The sequence below is a fragment of the Schistocerca cancellata genome, chromosome 1, assembly GCF_023864275.1.
Source record: "Schistocerca cancellata isolate TAMUIC-IGC-003103 chromosome 1, iqSchCanc2.1, whole genome shotgun sequence".
NCBI lineage: Eukaryota > Metazoa > Arthropoda > Insecta > Orthoptera > Acrididae > Schistocerca > Schistocerca cancellata.
The window spans coordinates 350,690,074-350,711,732 of record NC_064626.1 but is presented as its reverse complement, the minus strand read 5'-3'; the positions used below and the strand labels follow the sequence as shown (position 1 = coordinate 350,711,732).

Below are 21,659 nucleotides of genomic sequence, written 5' to 3'. Positions count from 1 at the left end.
AGGTTTTTACGTTATAAATTTTCCATACGTTACTTATCGATTGTGACTTTCGATTTAAAGAGCATCAGTTACACCAACAATTTAGTTCTGTCAAACAAAAATCTAATTCTGTCTTTATTAAAAATAAAACGCCGTAAATTTTGATTTATAAATCACATATTTCGTTATTAGATCAGCTTTTTATACTGGCAAATTCCTAATATATTACAAGTCATGCAGCAACGTACGAGGACTATCGACTGACGCGATTGCCACGCAGTATTTGTTTACACTCTTTGACACAGTAATGGCAACTTGATTAATTTTATTAGGTATCGTTCCTTTATTTATATTCTGTTTGTTTGTGTCAGTGTTACGTTTTCCGTATTTTTTCAAATAAAATGATGGAACAGGCAGTAGAAAGTATAGAGATCAAAACAGAAGAACCATCTTCGCACGATTTTACAAGGTAACTTATAAAAGACAGCTTGGTTAATTTTATTACGTACAGTCTCCTTATTTTTCTGTATTTGTATGTAACAGGTTAACATATTATGTATTTATTGATTAGCACGATGGATCAGGGCGCGGAGAATGACGAGCCCAGAACAGACGATTCGTCGCCAAAGGAATTTACGAGGTATCCAAAAAAATTCATTCGGTCTAGAAAACAAATACAAATTAATAATGTCATATGACAGTCAATGCGACATCGTGTTTCGCTGGCCTTATCCTCCACTGTGTTCGACAATTTTCAGGCATTGCGAATATTTTCACATGGTTATTAGACCTATGCTAACACCCGGTCATGAGGGTGAACTGTGTGAATGGATGAAGGAAATGGGTTTACTTCGAAGAACCTGGAGATGTACAAATGAAGACTGTAAAGGCGTAAATGGATACATGACGTGGAATAAAGCTCGTGTTGTTGACAAATATAACTGGGCGTGCCCGAACTGTTCTAAGAAGTTATCAATAAGAGAAGGGTCATTTTTTATACACATAAAATGTGAATTGAAACAGATTTTCCAAGCAATTCTATGTTGGTGTGAACAAACTCCTGTAGCCCAAGCTTCAGCTACTTTAGGTAAGTTTGCAGAGAGGTTGTTTTCGTGTAAGCCCACCTCTGTATCAGAAATATAAGTAACTGTCATATTTTGCTTTAAGAATTGTGTTCAATGCATTTCTATTAGCAGTTTATATGTACAAAGTTCATTGTACAATGATATAGCATTTATAAGCCTAATAATAAGGAAAAGCTAATGTCAAATACTTAGACGTATGAATATACACACATATGTTTAATGAAAGTGCAATTGGTTAGCTGTAACATTCTCTAACAAATCATCCCAGCTTTTCCTTGAATTGATTCTCCATCTAACGGAATCTAAGCCCAGTGTCTTCACAAATGCATTACCATATTCGGTTATACCCAACTTATGCCTATGTCCATACATACTTGTAATAAGTTACCTTGATAAAATCTGAGATTATGTGCTTTTTGACTGATCATCAGTAACAAATATACTTCCTAAGCTCCTTAGTGGTATTACAAGAAGTGAATTCATTTTTGGCATTTTTATTATGATTGTTACTTGCTCAAGGGAGTGATAAACGACCCTTTTACATTTCAACTTTGCTGAGTGTGTGTTTTCGAATCAGTGGTTAAAATACTAGATGCAGAAGACAGTTGAAGTATGAAATTTAAGAAATATTGCAATAGAAATTTCTTCCCCTAATTCTGAGTTGAGAGTGGATCCGAAATATTTGATGGTGCATCCTACTCCATTCATTGTTTAACTTCCACATTACATTTAACAAATTTAAAATATGTAATCCTTATTGAGATTCAGTATTCAAAATGTACAGTGGCATTATGATTGCCATAGTTTTGAAGTGTCATACACTTGTCATTGCATTAAGCATTTGTTTGAAATTTATCACTTTCAGCAACATCTTTACTGTTTCGAAAAATTTAGTTCACCATTGTCCATGCTCGGAGGCTTTTATCAGTGAGGTCACATGTTCTATGATATCACTAACATATAAGCCTTCCAAGCAACATAGTGATATTAACAGCACACAAGTGTTGAAAAATGAGAAACTTACACTGTTTTCTTTGAAGAAGTGCGTTCATTCTTATTTATTTCAGAGTATCAATGTTTGTGTGAGAGTGGTGTATTAATAAGATAATTTACACAATTTCTCTTCAACATAAGCACAATACACCCCTTATTTTATAATTGCATTGGTACTCTAACCTGATTAAAATTAACTGTTTGTTGACATTGAACACCTAGGAACCGAGTTCCTCCAGTCTGAGCTTGTAGTGTCATGCACGTACTGCCTGCTGTTGACAGTGGCCTAGAACAAAATGTCAACTCTCTTGGAGTGTTAACAATAGTAAGCAGCATCCAATACATTCAGAATAGGCAGTTGTTAATAGTACAAATATTGAGACCTGGCAACTGACTATTAAGATGTCACTGACCACAGCAGAAGGTGTTGCATTCTGTTTGAGCAGGCATCTGTTTGACCAAGTTTTACACAAAGGGCAGGTGGCAGCTGTTGTGGAAACACTGTAGTGGCACATGATGGCTGTGAGCTAACAATTAATTTCAATTAGACTGTAACATCTGGCTTAGTCTTGGAAATTTGGTTTTGCTAAAACACTTTAGAGAAGTGTTAGAATGTGTCATTAAAAAAGATCACCACTGCTGCTCTTCCTTGTTTCTGGCTAGTCGTGCTTTCGCCCTGCTTTTATGATAATTACATTGACAATGTATTAAACTATGTGCACTTCGTTTTTGGTAAAAAGTAATTTTGTTGAGAAGTTTTGTTAATATCCTAACCATTCTCAGTTATGTATATATATATATTTAAATATGCCTCTGATTCTTATTTCAGGTATTAAAGATCATGTAGTTAAACGAATCTACGACCGTTGCAGTGAAGTGGCAAGCAAGTATGTGGAAGACCACAACCATGCTTGGCTTCTTGGTGGTGACAATGCTGTAGTAGTTATTGATATATTCCCTGATGGTTATATGACGTCTAATCCAGCAGTAATTGATTGCGCTGGCAAAAAAAACACCAAGAAGGTCTTATGTATAGCTGACACAAGCCAAATGCCTGCTCGAATATGGGCAAGGATCTTGGAACAGGTGTGCCATTTAGCTTATGTTTCCAAACAGTATTTTACTGAGGGTTTAGTTGTTTCCAGTTGATTTAAGAGTCTTATTAGTACAGATACTATAAGTAAGTAATACTTATCTATCATGTGCTGAGCCAATTTAATCTCCACGTGGAATATTAAATGTAGTAAAGGTCACCAAACACACAGTTCATGCAAAATTCTGTCCGAATGTGGCATGTTTTACACCAAGACTGTTGAGGGAAGGTGTAAGGAATGTGATCGGCACAGCTCACTGAAACAACCAATCAGATGTTTGTGTATACTGCACATAGTATAACCATGTAAAGAGGTATGATAAGAGCAGTGACTTAGTTGAGTCCAGATTTTTGTGATCATATAAATAAGTCTTTGGGCGAGACGTTTGCATGTCACTTAACCACTTCTGCATTGTAACTGAAGTGATTGTGCCCTAATGACTAGCATAAACACTGAAAACCATACAGATTTTTCTGGTGTTGTGAACAGTGTTAATGTGATTAAATTAAAGAGGTAAGAAGTGTTGTGGATTGGCAAGAGTGCCAACCCACTATGAGAGGAAGCCGAAAAGGCACGCGCTTTAGCTCACACAGGCTGGCGTGAGGTCTGGAACAGGTCAAGGAAATGAGACTAGCAAAAAACGTACGTAGCTGCAGGAATACTTAACTTTAATCCACAATTGGTGAACATCGCTCTTGACGGTACATGTTTTACAGCATCAGTAGTAACTGGTAATGGCGCCTTGCTAGGATGTAGCAAATGACGTAGCTGAAGGCTATGCTAACTATCGTCTCGGCAAATGAGAGCATATTTTGTCAGTGAACCATCGCTAGCAAAGTCGGCTGTACAACTGGGGCGAGTGCTAGGAAGTCTCTCTAGACCTGCCATGTGGCGGCGCTCGGTCTGCAATCACTGATAGTGGCTACACGCAGGTCCGACGTATACTAACGGACCGCGGCCGATTTAAAGGCTACCACCTAGCAAGTGTGGTGTCTGGCGGTGACACCACAAGAAGTTTCTTTATTCCAGGCTACAAATCTAAAGGTCCACATTGAGTCATTAGTCAGTCCCAGCTATTTTTTGTCATTTATTGTGGATTGCTTTGCTTATATAGAACTGATACTAATGTAAGTCAAGTTTTGCATCTGTGTAATGTTTGTAGTCTTTTCTTTTGTAGCATATAATGTGCCCTCAGACCCACTTTTCTGTTTTGATGCAGTTTACACTACCTCAAGAACAATTGGTGACCACTTTCCAAGACATGATTTTTAAATTTATTTTCCAGTATTTAATTATTTTCTACCAACCTTCCATGGTAAATTTTCAGGTTAACTCCACCATTTTGTTATCAAAAGGAGTTCAGTCAATTACTAGTGCTTACATGGAAATTCAATGTTTCATGCTATCTGCTGTTAGGCACAATGTAAATGTTTTTAGAAAAGAGTTATCACCTCGTTCTTCTTAATCATATGAAGATGTATGTTTCAGAATAGCTTTGCCAATTGGAGCAAAAACTCAGCAACTCCAGGTTCAGTTCCTGTCAGTAGTTTGTCATAGTCAGTTAACATGCCTATTTACTTCATCTGTAAAAAATCCAGTGTGTACACTTATGCAGAGATGCTCAGTAAATGTAAAAAATTAAAAGTTTGCAGGACGTAGCTAAGACGAAGTACCACATGGCCATCTAGTTACTACCACATGAACTATGTTAGCAGGCACACATAACATATTTGAAAGGCATTAATGACACTTGCTGCCTTGGCAGTTATCAAGGTTTCAATTTATGCAAAAATTGAGATTCAATACTTGGTTTATTAAGATCTTGCAAACCATCCAGTCATCATTTGAAAATGCGTACAGGTGTACATTTCATTGAATGTTGACTGAATGATCTCCAGGTGTTGAAATCGGATATAAATGGATCACTAACAGTACCTCACAATCTGGCTGAAGCCTTCAGAAACACATTTACTCACAGCAAGTGATAAAAATGACCAGCTCTTTTGCAGAAATATCAAACTTAATTATGGCATCATCAACCCAGGTGGACAGGCTCACTTATTTAGGTTTTTTAGGGTTCTTCTGAATTGCTTTATACAAATATCAAATTATTCCATATATACCAAAAGCAGTTTTCTCCCCAGTTCTTCCCCCATTTGAACTGATATTTCAGTAACTTAACCTATTCGAAGGTATGTTGACTGCTACAAACCTCTGCACACTTTGAAAATATAGAAAAGGATCTTTTTCTCAAGCTATGTATTTCAAAATATTGTCATTCTCACATTAAAAAAAGAGTTGACATTGTCTTGTTGTATTCATGTAATGACCACTTTCTAGGCCAGGCAATAGTGACTTCTCCATTGGCATGATTTTCATTTGCTTTTTATGTTGTAACTGGTTATGATTCTGCAAATGAAGTTCTGGATGAGTTTTGAGCTTTTCTGTCAAAGCATGTTGTGCCTCCACTCACTGTTCTTGCTGTTGAGTCCAAACCGAATGTAGATATTTGGCAGCAGTCCTGTGTATACTATCATATCAACTGTATTTGTTGATGTAAGTGATTAAACATGAGGGAGAGACTTCATTGTGGTGTCATATACAAACAATACAACACAATTGTAGATAGGTGTTTCTGGTGTGCTGACTTTGCAGTTAGGTCCTTACATGATAACTGCAGTCTTGATGACGAATCTGTGATTTATAAATGTATATTGGCATAGTAAAAATACTGATGAAAAACAACAGATGAATTTCATTATCAAGTTTTACACAAAATTTAATTGCCTTGTTGCATTTCGCATTTTCTTTTTGAGAGAATAAAACTTGTTATGAGGGACTCCCTTACCGTTACTAAATAGCTCATAATTCTTTAAATTTTAAGAAGTCTTTCCTTTGCATGACAGGAACATCAAGGAGCAGTTGAAGAAGCTCTAATGTATGTTACACAGCAAATACGACCAGGATCAACTCTAGTGGCAAATGAAAGAGCACATGCCTGTCCATACAGTGCTATTTGCCAGTTAAAAGGCTATCCCAGTATTATAAGTGTTGAGACACTTATGGAACTAGATCTTCCAGGTACTCGGAGAGTGCAGGAGAATTTAGGTAAGTCTTAATGAACATATTTGGACTTATTTTTTCATTACTATCTTTGTTAACAAATGTGGGTTGTGCAGTCTCTAGCTAAGTAATTAAATAGTTGGATTATTAACACTAGAGGGTGAACATTAATGAAACTGACAAACTGCAGGGGCAGATTCTTGACTGGAAATGGAGGAAGAGAGGTCCTAATGAAACTGACAAACTGCAGGGGCAGATTCTTGACTGGAAATGGAGGAAGAAAGGTCCTGTGAACATGTACCTGGAAATGCATCATTGCCATGGCAGATGGTGCTGATGACCATATAACATGTGTTCCTTGTGTATTACAGGCTGTGTGATGGATACAGCATACTGTAAGCAGCAGAATGGTCTGATATTCATGTCAGGATGGCGTTTGTGTATAGCCAAGCAGAGAGGAACAGTCAAGAGGCAGCATGGCTATTCCAAAACAAATACCATCACAGACACCAACCACATCACATGATGTCTTAAGCCCTTTTTGGGCATTTTTGTGATCATGGGTTCTTTCAGACACAGGAATGTACAGGGAGGCAGTGGACTATGCATACACCAGATTTGGAGCACCAGGCTCTACAGGATATTGAGACAGGTAGAAGCTTCAGGCAAGTGGTCTGCCATATTGTGTCAGCCAAAGTACGATTAAGTGTTTGTCTGTCTGAAAGAACTTGTGATCACACATACATACAAAAAGAGCTTGAATTGTTGTTTGATGTGATTGGTGTCTGCGAGCGTATTTGTTTTGGTGTAGTTTAGTTGGCTCTCAACCGTGTCCTTCTGCTTGGTGGCACACAAATACCATCTTATACTAAAATGTAGACTTTCAAGGCCGGAAATATCATGTCCATTATAATTATTCGGGCTGTTATGCCGTGGTCGGTTGATGAATTTTGTCTCAATTCCCAACGTTTCGTCTCCGATTGCGGGAGACATCTTCAAGGGGCTCCGTAGGTCGATGAAAGGTCCAACACACCTACTGGCTCGCTACTGACTGTCGCTAAAAACCGTGTCCGCGTGCTCCCGCGCTGCGGTGTGACGTCATGTGTTTTGAAAACGACAGTGCAATTGGCTACTGTCCGTCGCTGTCGATCACCGTTGCCATCACGCAGTAGTGGACGGGTGGTACACATCTTCTTTAACACCGGCATCCATATACCGTTTAATTTCGTGCCCTCCTCCTTTCGGTTGAAATTATTTGGGTGTTTAGCGATTTTGATTGCCTCCCTGTAGAGCCTTTCGTAGTATCTGCTTGTGGCCGCTGGTACTTGCTTCTCCTCGAAACGAATATTGTGGTTCCATGGCTGGAAAGCATGCTCTGCGACAGCTGATCGTTCCGTTTCTCCTCTTCTACAGTTTCCTTTGTGCTCCTCCAAACGTTTAGAAACAGTTCTTTTAGTGGTACCCACATAAACATCACCACAGCTGCATGGGATCCTATACACTACAGCTTTTTCCAAAGGTTTGCGAGCGTCTTTGGCAGGCTTAAGGTATTCCTGTATCTTCATGGTGGGCTTGTAAATTACGGTAATATTCTGCTTCGTCAAGATCCTCCCTATTCTTTCCGTTACATTTTTAACAAACGGAAGGAAAACCTTAGATTTTGCAGTAGCCTGTACGTCAGTATGATTTCTGCGTGGCTGCCTCAACGCACGTTTTATTTTGGCGGACGAATCCGTTCTTCATTAGTGCATTGTGGAGATGTTCCATCTCAGCGTTGAGCAACTCAGGTTCACAAATATTTCTAGCTCTGTCCACTAACGTCTTGATAACACCCCGCTTCTGTTGTGGGTGGTGGTTCGAATCCCGGTGCAAATAATGGCTCGTGTGCGTGGGTTTGCGGTATACTGAGTGGCCAAACTATCATTTTCGTTTCTAAAAACAAGCACATCGAGGAAATGTATTTTTGCCGTCTACCTCCTCCTCCATTGTATACTGAATTCTCGAGCTTATACTGTTCAGATGTTCGTGGAACCGGCTTAGTTCCTCCCTACCATGTCTCCACAGCACAAACGTGTCATCCACGATCGGAACCATACATTTGGTTTTTTGCTGGCAGTACCTAAGGCCTGTTCTTCGAATTTCTCCATAAAGAAGTTTGCAATTACGGGACTTAGGGGGCTTCCCATCGCCACACCATCCGTTTGCTCATAAAACTGTTCATTCCACTTGAAGTATGTGGTCATCAAACTACACTTAAACAGTTCTGAAATATCGGTAGGAAAAATTCGATCCAGCTGTTCCAATACATCATTAAGTGGAACCATGGTAAACAGCGATACCACATCGAAGCTGACCAATATGTCCCACTCAATCTGCTGATGAAATGTGTCGAATTCTTTATATAAGAGTCCAAACGGCCCACATGTGGTTTCAACAGCGTAGTCAAAAATTTGGCTAACGAGTAGGTGGGCGAACCAATGGCACTTAGTACCGGTCTTAACGGCACATTTTCTTTATGAATTTTGGGCAATCCATAAAGCCTCTGTGGTAGTGCAACCGAATTGCAGAGACCTTTCTGTACACTTTCTTCAATGGAGGACTTTTTTATTAACCGCGACACAGTTCTGAGAACGTTGTTAGTGGGGTCCTTATTCAGCTTCCTATATGCTTGGGGATCCAGTAGATCAGTAATTTTACTCTGATATTCGGCCACATCCATAACCACCGTTGCGCTTCCTTTGTCATCTGGGAGAACCAAAATACTATCGTCGTCATTCAGGAGTTTTAAAGCTCTTCTCTCACCCACAGTTATATTACTTTTTGGTGGTTTTGCATTGGCTAACATTCTCACTGTTTCTATACAGATTTCTTCAGCTGTTACAGAATCCACACTGCGAATTCCTGCTTCTACACTGGCTATAATTTCTTCTGTGGGCACAAGATGTGGACTAACAGCAAAATTTCCTCCCTTGGCAAGCACAGATGTCTCATCGTCAGATAACGAACGTTTGGACAAATTGATAATGGTCCGGGAAACGTCCAAATGCCGATCAGTCTGATTAGGTAGCAAATTATCAAACTACTTCTTCTGTCTACTAGACGTTGTCATCATACGCTTCCCCATGGTATCATGCAGTAGTCTATTTAATTTTATCCCAGTCACTGCTGCACAGTTTATTACTGATCGTAATTTGGAGAGACATTAACTTACAGTTTGTGCTTGCCAAGTCCCGTTGGGTCTGCTGAATGCACTCTCGTAGTAAGGCCTCCTCAGTCCATTTGAAAATGCGTTGTGCCTTTCCCGAATAGAACAGTCGCTTTATCTTCAGAAACTTCGGTATAACGCCGATGGCTCTGCAACAAGACAGGAATGTGAGGGAACACAAAATCTGCACTCTCTTCTTCTGGAGTCCTTCCAGGTGTCACACTTCTCTTGACATCTCCTCTCCGTAGAGGCGTCTGATACTAAAATGTAGACTTTCACGGTCGGAATTGAGACAAAATTCATCAACCGACCACGACATAACAGCCCGGATAATTATAATGGACAAATACCATCTTGACGCGTTCTTGACATGAATACCAGACCATTCTGCTGGTTACAGTACACTGCGCCAATTTCACAGTCTGCAACACGCGTGGCATGTGGTCAGAGGAAGTTTCATTTGTCAGCACCGCCTACAGCAACAACAGTACGTTTGCAGATACATGTTCATGGGATCTATTTTTCTCCATTCCCAGTCAGGAATTCATCCCTGCAGTTTGTCAGTTTTACTGATGTTCAGCATGTATAACCACTTCTCAGTATATAATAGTTCTTTAGAACACAATCTTTTACCAGCCATGATAGACTATTAAAGTGGCTACACTCACCTAAATTGGGATAGTTTTGTTTTTGCTAACTGCAGAGTGCTAGATAACTGCACTAAATTTAGTTATTGTAGGACTGGAGGTTTGTACAAGGAAACAAACAAACAAAGAAAATACTTTAGAAGTATAGAAAGATGAAGACAAGCTATAAAGGAAAGGTTTCTTCATATTGTGCCTAAAGTTAGAAGAGAGACTATATTTTGAAATAAGACATATCAAACCACACAAGATATTTTTCAGAAGCCAATATTTTTCAGAAGCCAAACTAGTTGTGGAAAGAAGGGCAATTCGTTTCAGGGGGAGTTGGTTCCAACTATATAATTGGGAATGGACGCGGGTCATGCCATGTCAAAACACGCAATAATTCAAGGATTTGTAACCTTCTGTCTCAGAATTTCACAAAACTTTGCACATTTGCTTATAAGTATATAAGCATAAGCAAATATAGTTAACAGATATCGGTTTTGAAGCAGTAAAGTTACATAGAAAATTTTTTAAAAATATTAATGTATATTCAATTTTCGATTTTGGAAAAATACTAGGATGTGGAAAAATGTTTATATCATATTTCTCCAACCTGCTGGGAACCTGATTTTGGTCTTAAATAATACCTTAGATTGTAAGCTTTCTAATAAAATAAAAATTTTAGGGGGTGTTCCACCAGTTGACACACACATCAGAAATCAAACTGTTTTTTGCTGTGAAGGAGAAGGTCATTTTAAATAAGTTCATCCACTCACTGTCTCAGATGCAAGGGTATCAAATTAGCATATTTAAGTATAGCTCATTCCTGGCTGGCAAGTTAACTTTAAGGGTGTAAATTTATTTTCTTTCATTTGACTAATTCAGTACTTATATAAGTTATGTGTTCAGCCAGTCACCTGCTCACAGCGATAAAAAGTGTTCTTAGGCAGCAGTAGCTTGTTTGAAACCTTTATAGGCATTGAAACAATGCAACAGTTGCAGAAATTCATTGTTGAGAATAACTGGCATGCAACAGTTAGTCTGTTTGGGCTCAGTTGCTTTTTTTCTTTCTGTGAGACAGGCCATATCTGTTTGTGGTGCAGCCCTATCATTCCATTTGTATAAAATATGTTTTAAGTGAATTAGTGCTCACTTAATTGTAAAGGAAAATGTGAATTCTTGCACTGTTGGAATATTACTAAAAACACCATATCATTTAGCAACCTATGCCTTAGTAAAAACTCTACTAAAAATAGAAGAGCTAAGTGAATACCAACGAGATTTGATATTGCTGCGATCCAATATAAGTTTTCCCTCAAGATCAAGAAAGTACTACTATATGTGGACATCACAGATACTATTACTTAAAAGTTTTTGGAAGTCATCAAAGAACTTGTTGTGATCCTTTCAAAAAACACAAACAGTTAAGACATCTTTGAGACCAGGTTACTTGTCTTTGTCTACAAAATTAACTGCTAAAAGAATTTATGTAAAACCAGGCCAAAAACTGTACACAACATGTCATAAGATTTGTGAACAGAAAACTGACATCAGTGATAGAAATGAAATTTATGCAGATGACCCGGAGGTGATATATCATGAATCAGTACTAAAAAATAAAAGTATTGAGGATGCAAGTAAATCTTTACATGATTTGGGGTACTCTCCTTAAAACTTCACTCCATTCCAAATCATAGGAAGGCTTCAGTGGCAAAAAGTGGGTAGAAAAAGTGAAGCATGTTTTTGAAAGAAAATTGTGCCAGGCATTAGACTGCAGTATTGAAGTTTCTGACCATAGAGAAGAAAAAGTTGATGATGAAATTATTAAGAAAGCCAAAGATTTTGAGGGCTAGCTCCACCCTCTTGATCAAAAGAAAGCAAGGAAACTGAAAACATAAATTGGCGTTTCATCAATTCCTAAATCAAACAGGGGGAAAGTTATTGCTGATAAAGTGGTAAAGATTGTCACTAATGTCTACCATTATGCTGAATATACTTGAATGTTACGAGGAGCAAAAGACAAAGTTAGCATTCATGTGTATATGCAAAAAAGACTCACCCTTTGCCACTTAAGGGAACTATACTCTTGTTTTAAATGGAAGAATCCAAACATTAACATTGGTCTTTTGAAATTTTGTTCACTGAGATGGAAGTGATTTATTTTAGCTGAAGTGCCTGCACTCATTCAGAGAGAGAGAGAGAAAAAGAGAGAGAGAGAGAGAGAGAGAGAGTGTGTGTGTGTGTGTGTGTGTGTGTGTGTGTGTGTGTGTGGTGGTGTCCATCGAAATTAAAAACTGATTTCAGATGCAGAACACATTGAAGAAACATACAAAGAACTTATAAAATTTATTGTACGTGACTCTGAAAACTACAACTGCATGCCTAATCACTATGGTAATTGTCCCAGTGATGACTGTCAGAATTATTAAAAAAGAAATTAGCTTACAAAGATGTTGATGTTGAAATAGAGTTCAGCCAGTGGGTAAACACAGATCATTGGGCAGAATTGGTAAAGCAGTCTGCAACTGTTGGTGAATATGTGGACTTGGTGGTAACAAAATTACAGGCACTTTAAAAACACTCATTTAGATGTAAGTGTCAGTCAAAATCATTGAAAAAATTGAAAGAAAATCTAACCTCAGCAAAAGCAGTTCTGTTAATGGACTTTGCTGAAAACTTTAGTTTTGTGATTCAGAATGCAATTCAGAGTTACAACTGGACAAGAAGCAAGTGTACAATCCATCCCATGTGTGTTTATGTGGTAAATGAAGCAACTAAATTGGTAATAGTGAACCACTGCTTTATAAGTTATTATATGGAACATGATGCTGTCCAGGAAGAAATGGATAAGTGGCTGGTAGAGAATTACCCTCAAGTGAAGAAAATGCATTATTTCACTGACAGATGTGCTGCTCAGTGTAAGAATAGAAAAAGATTTAAAAATTTGTGTGAGCACAAAAATGATTTTTCTATTGACACTGAGCATTCCCTTTTTGCTGCTAGCCATGGTAAATCTGTGTGCAATGGGTTGGGAGGAACTATCAAACATATATTGAGAAGAGTTAGTGTTCAACTAATGAATGATGCACAAATAACAACTGCATCTGGTGTTTACGATTTCTGCAAAGCTAATACTGATAAATGTTTTTTTTCCCCCCTCGCTTCTTAGAGAAAGTCAGTGTAGATTTCCTATGCAAGAACCTTGAGAAGAGATTTTCGACAACCCACACAGTACCTGGTACCAGTAATTTTTACCATTACAAACCACTTTCTTGTGTTTCCTTATAGATTAGAAGAGAACTTCTTCTGAAAAGCTGTCCTTGATTATTTTTCATTCAATGAAAATGCCCCACAGTGGACACACACTTGTCCTCGACAAAATTCTTCTGTAGTAGGTGTATATGATGACAGGTGGTACTTTGCCTTTGTCGGAACTACTTTTTCTCCATGCTACTGGACAAGCAGTGTCATTCTTTTGGCCTGAGAAGGAAGACTCTTGTTTTGTGCCTTTGGAAAACATTTTATGTGCTGTTGGTGTTCCTAAATCAACATTAGGCAGACTGTATTACTTTAATGAAAAAGATATGAAATTAACAGAATATAATTGGTCACAGTGGATTAAAAACAGAGATGCTCTTAAGGAGTTTCATTGATAGTTTCAGGGATAATCACTACTGAACATGTACATTTTAAATTAACATTATTGTGTCTATAATAATTGTTGTTTAAAGATGCTAATTTGACACCCTAAATAAAGTTAACCTGTGTAATGAAAAATGTTTCAATTAAATTTATAACTTTAGGCTCTGTACTTTCATGAGGCAGCCTTATTATAGGTTGTCAGTTTACATAATCTGATTTGAATGACCTGAACAGTGATGTGACATGTTAAATGAATATCCAGTGTCTATCAAAAGTGGAGAAATATGACAGTGATGTGTTGAAAATCAGATACGTTCTGTTATTATTATTATTATTATTATTATTATTACTGTCTGAAGTAATGCAGTCAAAATAACAAACTTAAGTTGCAGCATTTACATTTGCAAAAAATTTCCATTTTTTCCCCTCTAACTATATAAAATATGTGGAGAAATTTCACATTGACTATTGCCATGCAGAAAGTAACTAGTAGAAAAAGTTTTGTGAAGCTCTGAAGCAGTGTGTGTCAGGTATGGATGATCTTACTTAGAATTGTTATTATTTTTTCATCACAACATAAAGTATTATGATTTCAGATTTATTTGTGAGTCCATTTGTAGAAAACCCATTAATAATTTTATTTTATTACAATGTGTGCTGTTTTGGGAATTATTTAAGACCGATTATGAGTTCCCACCAGGTAGCAGAAATGTGATATAAGCATTTTTCAATGTGGCTGCAGTTTTTCCAGAAATTGGAAAGTAACACATATTAAGTTTTTTTCATTGTTCCTTGTAACTTTACTGCTTAAATAATTCCATATCTGTTAAGTAAGTGCTTCTCCTAACTTATGAAAAAAATTCCAAATTAAAAGCTTCATGAACACCTGAGTTGTGGGCATTTGTGTATACAAGTACATTTTGCATTGACATTCCTGCAGAGCTCAGTTATCAGAATATCACTACATTCAAAATTCAATATAGAAAAAAGTTTGAGTGAGAGTAAAAAGATAAGCAAATGTGCAAAGTTTCATGAAAATCTGAGGTGATGGGTGACATGATCTGCGTGATTTGACGTGGAATGACCCACATTGTCACAGTTTGATAGATTCGTCTGTGCAATGATACCAGAACTATGTATGTGGATTTTTTGAACTCACATCTACATATTGTGATTGTCAGTATTGTCAAATGTTGTCTGTAATTGGGAATTTGATAAACATAATAGTGTGAACACTGGTTTCAGTTGGGCCTAAATCTAGCACAGATCCTTTTGGTGGGGTTGAGCAAAAAAGAAGTAGGTCTGCTTGCATGGGGATTGGGTCAGTAGTTTTGTATGTACATCGGGCTTTCAAGCCTAAGTAAAATGCTGTAAGTTAATGCTTGGAAAAGTCAGTAACATCAGGTCAGAATGACTTGTGATGTGGAAGAGTTGTCAGAGTGATGGCATATGACAAGAGTGTTCGATATACTGTATCATAAATTGAATAGATGATTGGAAGTAGAGTGGAATGCCCATACAAAACTGTAAATGTAACAGAGTATGTAATTTGTGACACCTCCTTAGACACGTATATGGGCATGGGGAATCTTCTGATTTTTTAATAAGTTATTGGTTTTATTAGATAATCCACTCTGAAACAAGGTTATTGATTGTATACAGAAAATTTTCAGTGTTGCATGGGAGATGGAGTGGCGGGAAGCATCCAAAGAATTATTGCATGAACAATTCTATTGGCTACCATAAGTTAGAGTATGAGGGATGTAACATTCTGCAGAAATAAATGATAGCTGTATAATTACAAACATTGCTGTTAGTTTTTGGACACAATGTGTAAACATTTTGGAGATGACTTGAATATATCACATAAAGGTTTCTAGGGAAATCAACAAAATGTAAATAAAAGTTAAATTCGGTGTATCAGTAGATAAAGCAACCACTCGCTACGTAGCAGAGGCAATGAGCAATTGATAAGCACATAAACAGGGTTGGAAACCTTAGTGAACTTCTGGAGAATGTCAGTCTGTGGAGCTAATTAGAAAACTCTCTCTCTCTCTCTCTCTCTCTCTCTCTCTCTCTCTCTCTCTGTGTGTGTGTGTGTGTGTGTGTGTGTGTGTGTGTGTGTGTGTGTGTGTGTGTGTGTGTGTGTGTGTGTTTTTAGAGGAGAGCCATCAGAGGAAGCATGTTGTTTTGTACTTAATTGTGTGAATAAATCTTATTTCTCTGCATTTATGTTGAAATCTCAGAAGTTTCATAACTTTAATAAAAATAAAAAATACAGAGCAATAGTGTTCATGGTTAATAGTAGCACTAAAGTATTATTTAATCACATATGTAGGTAGCTGCTAATGCAGCTACATTGTTTATCAGTACTCTTTCAACTAGAAGCACATTCAGTTGAAGAATAAGAATACATATTGCTGACATCTGATAGGCTATGTAATTTTGTCACTGTATTTATCTGTATTAGCTCTTTCTAAAAATAGCTGGAAAAATATGAACCAGGCTGTTAAATGATTGATTCACTCATTCTTAGTATTTTAATTATTGCTTGCAAATTATCAAGAACTGGGCATGGAATTTGTCTCCATACAACTAAAATTAACTAGATTGTTGACAGTGGTCATAGAAATTATTCATACTTGTACTTTAATGATGTCATTCACATGACACTGTTAAACTGAATTTGGTGTTGCTGTATAAATAATGTTCATTTAGTTTTTTAACTTCTTTTGTATGCTTTCTTCAGACTTTGGGAATGGATGAAAAACTGAGGGGTAAGTTATTCTTTGCATTTTCTGTTTGAAAATGCAACTGAACCATTATGTCTCTGATTTTTAAAATGCTTTTAATTTTCTGTTCAGTCTGCATGTAATTGCAGGTGTTTGCACTTTGCACACTAGCTATATAGATCTTTGACAGAGGGGCCGTTCTCTTCATGATGATAAAGACTGGGAGATAATATTTCTTCAGTTTTTGCAAATCAGTCTTTTTATTTATTTATTTATTTTTTTTTAAAAAAGGAGAGTAGTCAGTGAACAAGGACAACGACACTTTCCTGATGGAACTTTCCATTCAGAATATGCTTTTATGGTGTGTACAAAAGGAGTATCAGCAGACTGGACATAGTTAGTTTACATCCACATATACATACATACTCCGCAAAACACTGTGAGGTGCGTGGTGGAGGTACACTGTAACAGTACTAGTTCTTTCCTCTCCTACATAGGGAATAAAGACTGGCTTTATACCTCTTTATGAGCCCTGATTTCTCATATCTTTTCTTCATGATCCTTACATGAAATGTATGTTGGCAACAGTAAAATCATTCTGCATTCAGCTTCAAATGACAGTTCTCTAAATTTTCTCTGTAGTGTTCATCAAAAAGAATTATGCCTTCCGTCCATGGATTCCCATTTGAGTTCCTGAAGCATCTCCGTAATACTTGCATGTTGTTCAGACTTACTGGTGGGGGAAAAAAAAAGTACAGGCCACATGTGAATTTCTTCAGTGTCTTCCTTTAATCTGACATCGTGCAGATCCAAAACACTCTTAGTAGTACTCAAGAATAGGGTGCACTACTGTCTTATATGCAGTCTCCTTCACAGATGAACCACACTTTCTGAAATTCTCCTCATAAATTGAAGTCAGCCATTTGCCATCTCTGCCACACTACTCACATGCTCGTTCTGTTTTGTATCACTCTGAAAAGTCACGCCCAGGTATTTAGATAACATGACTGTGTCAAGCAGCACAATACTAATGCTGTGTTTGAACATTGTGAGTTTGTTTTTCTTACTCATCTGCATTAATTTTGCATTTTCCTACTTTCAGAGCTAGCTGCCATTATCACACCAACTAGAAATTTTGTCTAAGTCATCTTTTATCCTCCTACAGTCATTAAAGTGTGAAGCAATTGTAAGAAAATAAGAGATAAGAAAGTAAGAGCCCATAAAATGTGTATTAATTATAATTTGAAATCTGCAATTTAGGTTGGAATGCTTATATAACTTTTATAACTATAAGAGAAAATGGTGGTTTATTGACATTAGAATATCCTAGGCTTTGTGGCATGAATTCTACTGTTTCCCCATTGCTACACAATCATGATCTATCTCGAGTGAAACTGATTTCCTATCCCTTATCTGCCGCAAGTCACACTCAAATGTAAGGAGTGTGAGGCAGCTGTGCTTGATTAAAAATCGTAACCTTCCTGTGATGGCAAAATTAGTAGAGACAGTACTAAAGGAGTGGACACTTTACAGATAGTCATATCAAAGGAAAAATTTACTTGAGTAAATTATAAAATTACAGAGAGACAGAATGGTTGGTCAGTAGTTATCTTCAGGAGATACATTATTCAGTTGTGTCAGTGGGTATACACAGTAGCAGCTGAAACTATTCTAGTTTTCAAAACTTACAAATTTTTTCATCAGGAAGGAAGTAGGGGTAAATTGGAGAAGAGTGGTCTCATCGTCACAACAGGTGGACCCTTCTCAACAAGGGGTGAGATGACCTTCCCATCCTTTCTAATATTTCACAACCAACCCCCTTTCTTGCCTGAAGAAGAAACTATTGGCCGTACTGGAAGTTTTTTTCTCCTGAATGTAAGTACTGCCCAGCCATCCTGATGCACTATAGATACACTATGTGATCAAAAGTATCTGGACACTTAGCTGAAAATGACTTACAAGTTTGTGGTGCCCTCCATCGGTAATGCTGGAATTCAGTATTGTGTTGGCCCACCCGTAGCCTTAATGACAGCTTCCACTCTCACAGGCATACATTCAGTCAGGTGCTGGAAGGTTTCTTGGGGAATGGCAGCCCATTCTTCACAGAGCGCTGCACTGAGGAGAGGTATCAATGTTGGTCAGTGAGGCCTGGCATGAAGTCAGCATTCCAAAATATCCCAAATGTGTTCTATAGGATTCAGGTCAGGACTCTGTGCAGGCCAGTCCATTACGGGGATGTTATTGTTGTGTAACCACTCCACCAGAGGCCATGCATTATGAACAGGTGCTCGATCATGTTGAAAGATGCAATCGCCATCCACAAATCGCTCTTCGACATTGGGAAGCAAGAAGGTGCTTAAAACATCACTGGAGGCCTCTGCTGTGATAGTGCCATGCAAAACCACAAGGAGTGCAAGTCTCCTCCATGAAAAACACGACCACACCATATCGCCACCACCTCCAAATTTTACTTTTGGAACTACACGCGCTGGCAGATGAAGTTCAATGGGCATTCACCATTCTCACACCCTGCCATCCGTTCGCCACCTTGTGTACCGTGATTCGTCACTCCACACAGTGTTTTTCCACTGTTCAATCATCCAATGTTTACGCTCCTTATACCAAGCGAGGTGTGGTTGGGCATTTACCAGCATGAAGTGTGGTTTATGAGCAGCCACTTGACCATGAAATCAAAGTTTTCTCACCTCCCGTCTAACTGTCATAGTATGTGGTTGGCCTGTACGCTTTTGTGCAGTATGTGTCCTGTCACGTTTCCACTTCACTATCACATCAGAAACAGTTTACCTAGGGATGTTTAGGAGTGTGGAAATCTCGTGTACAGACTTACGACACAAGTGACACCCTATCACCTGAGCACGTTCCAAGTCCGTGAGTTCCACGGAGCACCCCATTTTGCTCTCATGATGTGTAATCACTATCGAGGTCACTGATATGGAGTACCTGGCAGCAGGTGACAGCACAATGCACCTAATATGAAAAACATATGTTTCTGGGGGTGTCCAGATACATCTGATCACATAGTTTATTTTATTTCTACTTTTTATAAACATATCTTTTTAAATGTAGAAAGGCGTGCCATAAGTTAGATGTTGAATTGTGTTTATTGCTTTGGTTTTCTCGTAACCTGTGCTGTCAGATATGTACTTAAATGTCATACCCTGTAAATACAGCATTTGATTCTTGATGAAATATCTTCATTTCACGGAGATTGATAATGTGGTGAAATGCTGTTAAATTTACTTAGGGTGTCTCATTATTCTTGTTCTGCCTCCTATTTTTAACTTATAGTCTTGTCTTGGGTGATATCACTACCCCTCCCCCCCCCCCTGCCCCTCCTCCTCCTTTCCCTGCCTTTCACTTTTTACTTGTATGTCCTCTGTGCTCAGTTCATTTAGTGTTGTGTGTCTGTATGTCAGCTGATAACTCTAGAAGGTTGCTGGTATTTGTATATTTGTGGGCAGTATCATATACAATATTACTAACAGATTTCTTCTTGGTACTTAAAAGTACTGAACAGAATGTGGAGCTGGAATTTTGTTGCCTTGCTTAGCTGTCATCATAACAGCAGCAGACACAATTCACACACAGCAATTATCTTTCTCACTTGATATACACCATGTAGTTGAAAATGCAGCCTGTTCTTATTGATGTCCTATACACTATACACTTTTGTGCTCTGAAATGGGTATTACTTAGGTGTGTAAACCATATTTGTAAAATACAAGTGCAACTCGTAATCTTCTAACTCCATACAGACTCGTCTGTATAAAATTTCATTGCACAGCAGATAGTATGATTTCATCTTCTCTTCACCTGCACTTCTATATTTTCACTTTACTAACAATATTCATTCATTTTCTCTTTACTGGCAGTGAAGATTCTTCTTCATTTTGCTCACAACAAATGTTCCTTTTGTTTCATCCCATCTTCCTTTCTTGTGGTTTTCTTTGCACATTCATTGCCTTCCCCTAACGTCAGTTTAGATAGAATATCTGGTATTGTTTCCACTTCCTCCTATGTACTCAATTTCGAAGTTTCATTCTTGGATTGCTGGCATCCATTTGTCCAGCCTGCTGTGTTGTAACTTCATACTCATTATAAATTACCATATTATTTTAAGAAGAAAACGATTTACACCTTTTAAATATTTTTGAAAAATTCTGATTTGGCGCAATAGTTGTCACCTCATTCTTAAAATTACCATTTTCAATCAAATGACAGACTGTCTTCAGACATGAAGAATGACATTAATGTCGCCAAATAAGATCATTTGTATCTAGATTAATGTTATTCATTAACTGCATCAAAATTATCTTATGCAGGAAGTAACTGATTTATTAGGCATTATGTTATCAGGATGAAGCACAAGGCCAGATTGAAGTGGCATTATCTACAGAAAATTAACTGAACAGCTTGTTGACTCATTCACAACCAGGATGAAAAACCAAAATCAGCAATAACAGTACAGTAGTGAACACAGCAATTCAAAGTGTAATAGTGGGCCAGTCATCAGTTGAATTTGGATAGTGTGTTAAGAGTCTCTGTGCAAACAAACTGTTCATCACACTGACTACTGACATAAGGTATAGCGACTGGATGCCTCTATGTGCTGTTGTTTCCTGTGGACTCCTTATGTGTAATTGTTCTATAGGAATTCAGACTTGTCCATTTCTATGCTGCTGCTTGGTAGACTGATAGAAAAAAAAGCTTTAAGCACATTTATTTTTGTTTATGTAGTCTGTTTTAATACTTGCAGAAAGTTGTTCTTCGTTATTGTGGAATTATTTTCTTAATAGTAACAACTTCAACTATGGTTAATAGAAACATTAAAGTAGATTGGAACATCTTCCCACTATTGTTGTACAGTCACGGCATGGTTGTACATTTTTGTATCCTTCCTGTCTTCACATTATATATATACTAATGATGCTAAACGTACTTCATTCTACTACTGCAGATGAGTATGTATTAGAGAAAAATTTTTCTTTGGTTTCTTTGTGGATGGGTTAATACTATTCCTGAATTGTTTTAGCTACTATTATATCTGGTTATATTCTAGAGATCAGTATTGCTGCAAATAAGGAATACGCCATGGAGATATAAAAAGAATTTGTAGATGATTGGAAACTGGTGTCACACTCCTCACTGTTTTACATGCTAACAAAAATGAAGCTGTTTACTGACTGTGATGCTAATAAAATGAGACCATTTGTTGT

The 21,659-nt window shown here is 37.6% G+C and overlaps 1 protein-coding gene across 1 annotated transcript in view; it reads left to right on the top strand.

The window, feature by feature from the left end:
- Positions 1 to 294: 294 nt before the first annotated feature.
- LOC126173945 (uncharacterized) overlaps positions 295 to 21,659 on the top strand; it is a 30,596-nt gene continuing 9,231 nt past the window's right edge. Inside the window, exons 1-5 of the mRNA XM_049920995.1 lie at positions 295 to 448; positions 551 to 619; positions 738 to 1,066; positions 2,887 to 3,143; positions 6,058 to 6,259. Coding sequence (XP_049776952.1) covers positions 381 to 448; positions 551 to 619; positions 738 to 1,066; positions 2,887 to 3,143; positions 6,058 to 6,259 — 925 coding nt within the window. The 5' untranslated portion in view covers positions 295 to 380. The remainder of the gene's footprint in view (positions 449 to 550; positions 620 to 737; positions 1,067 to 2,886; positions 3,144 to 6,057; positions 6,260 to 21,659) is intronic.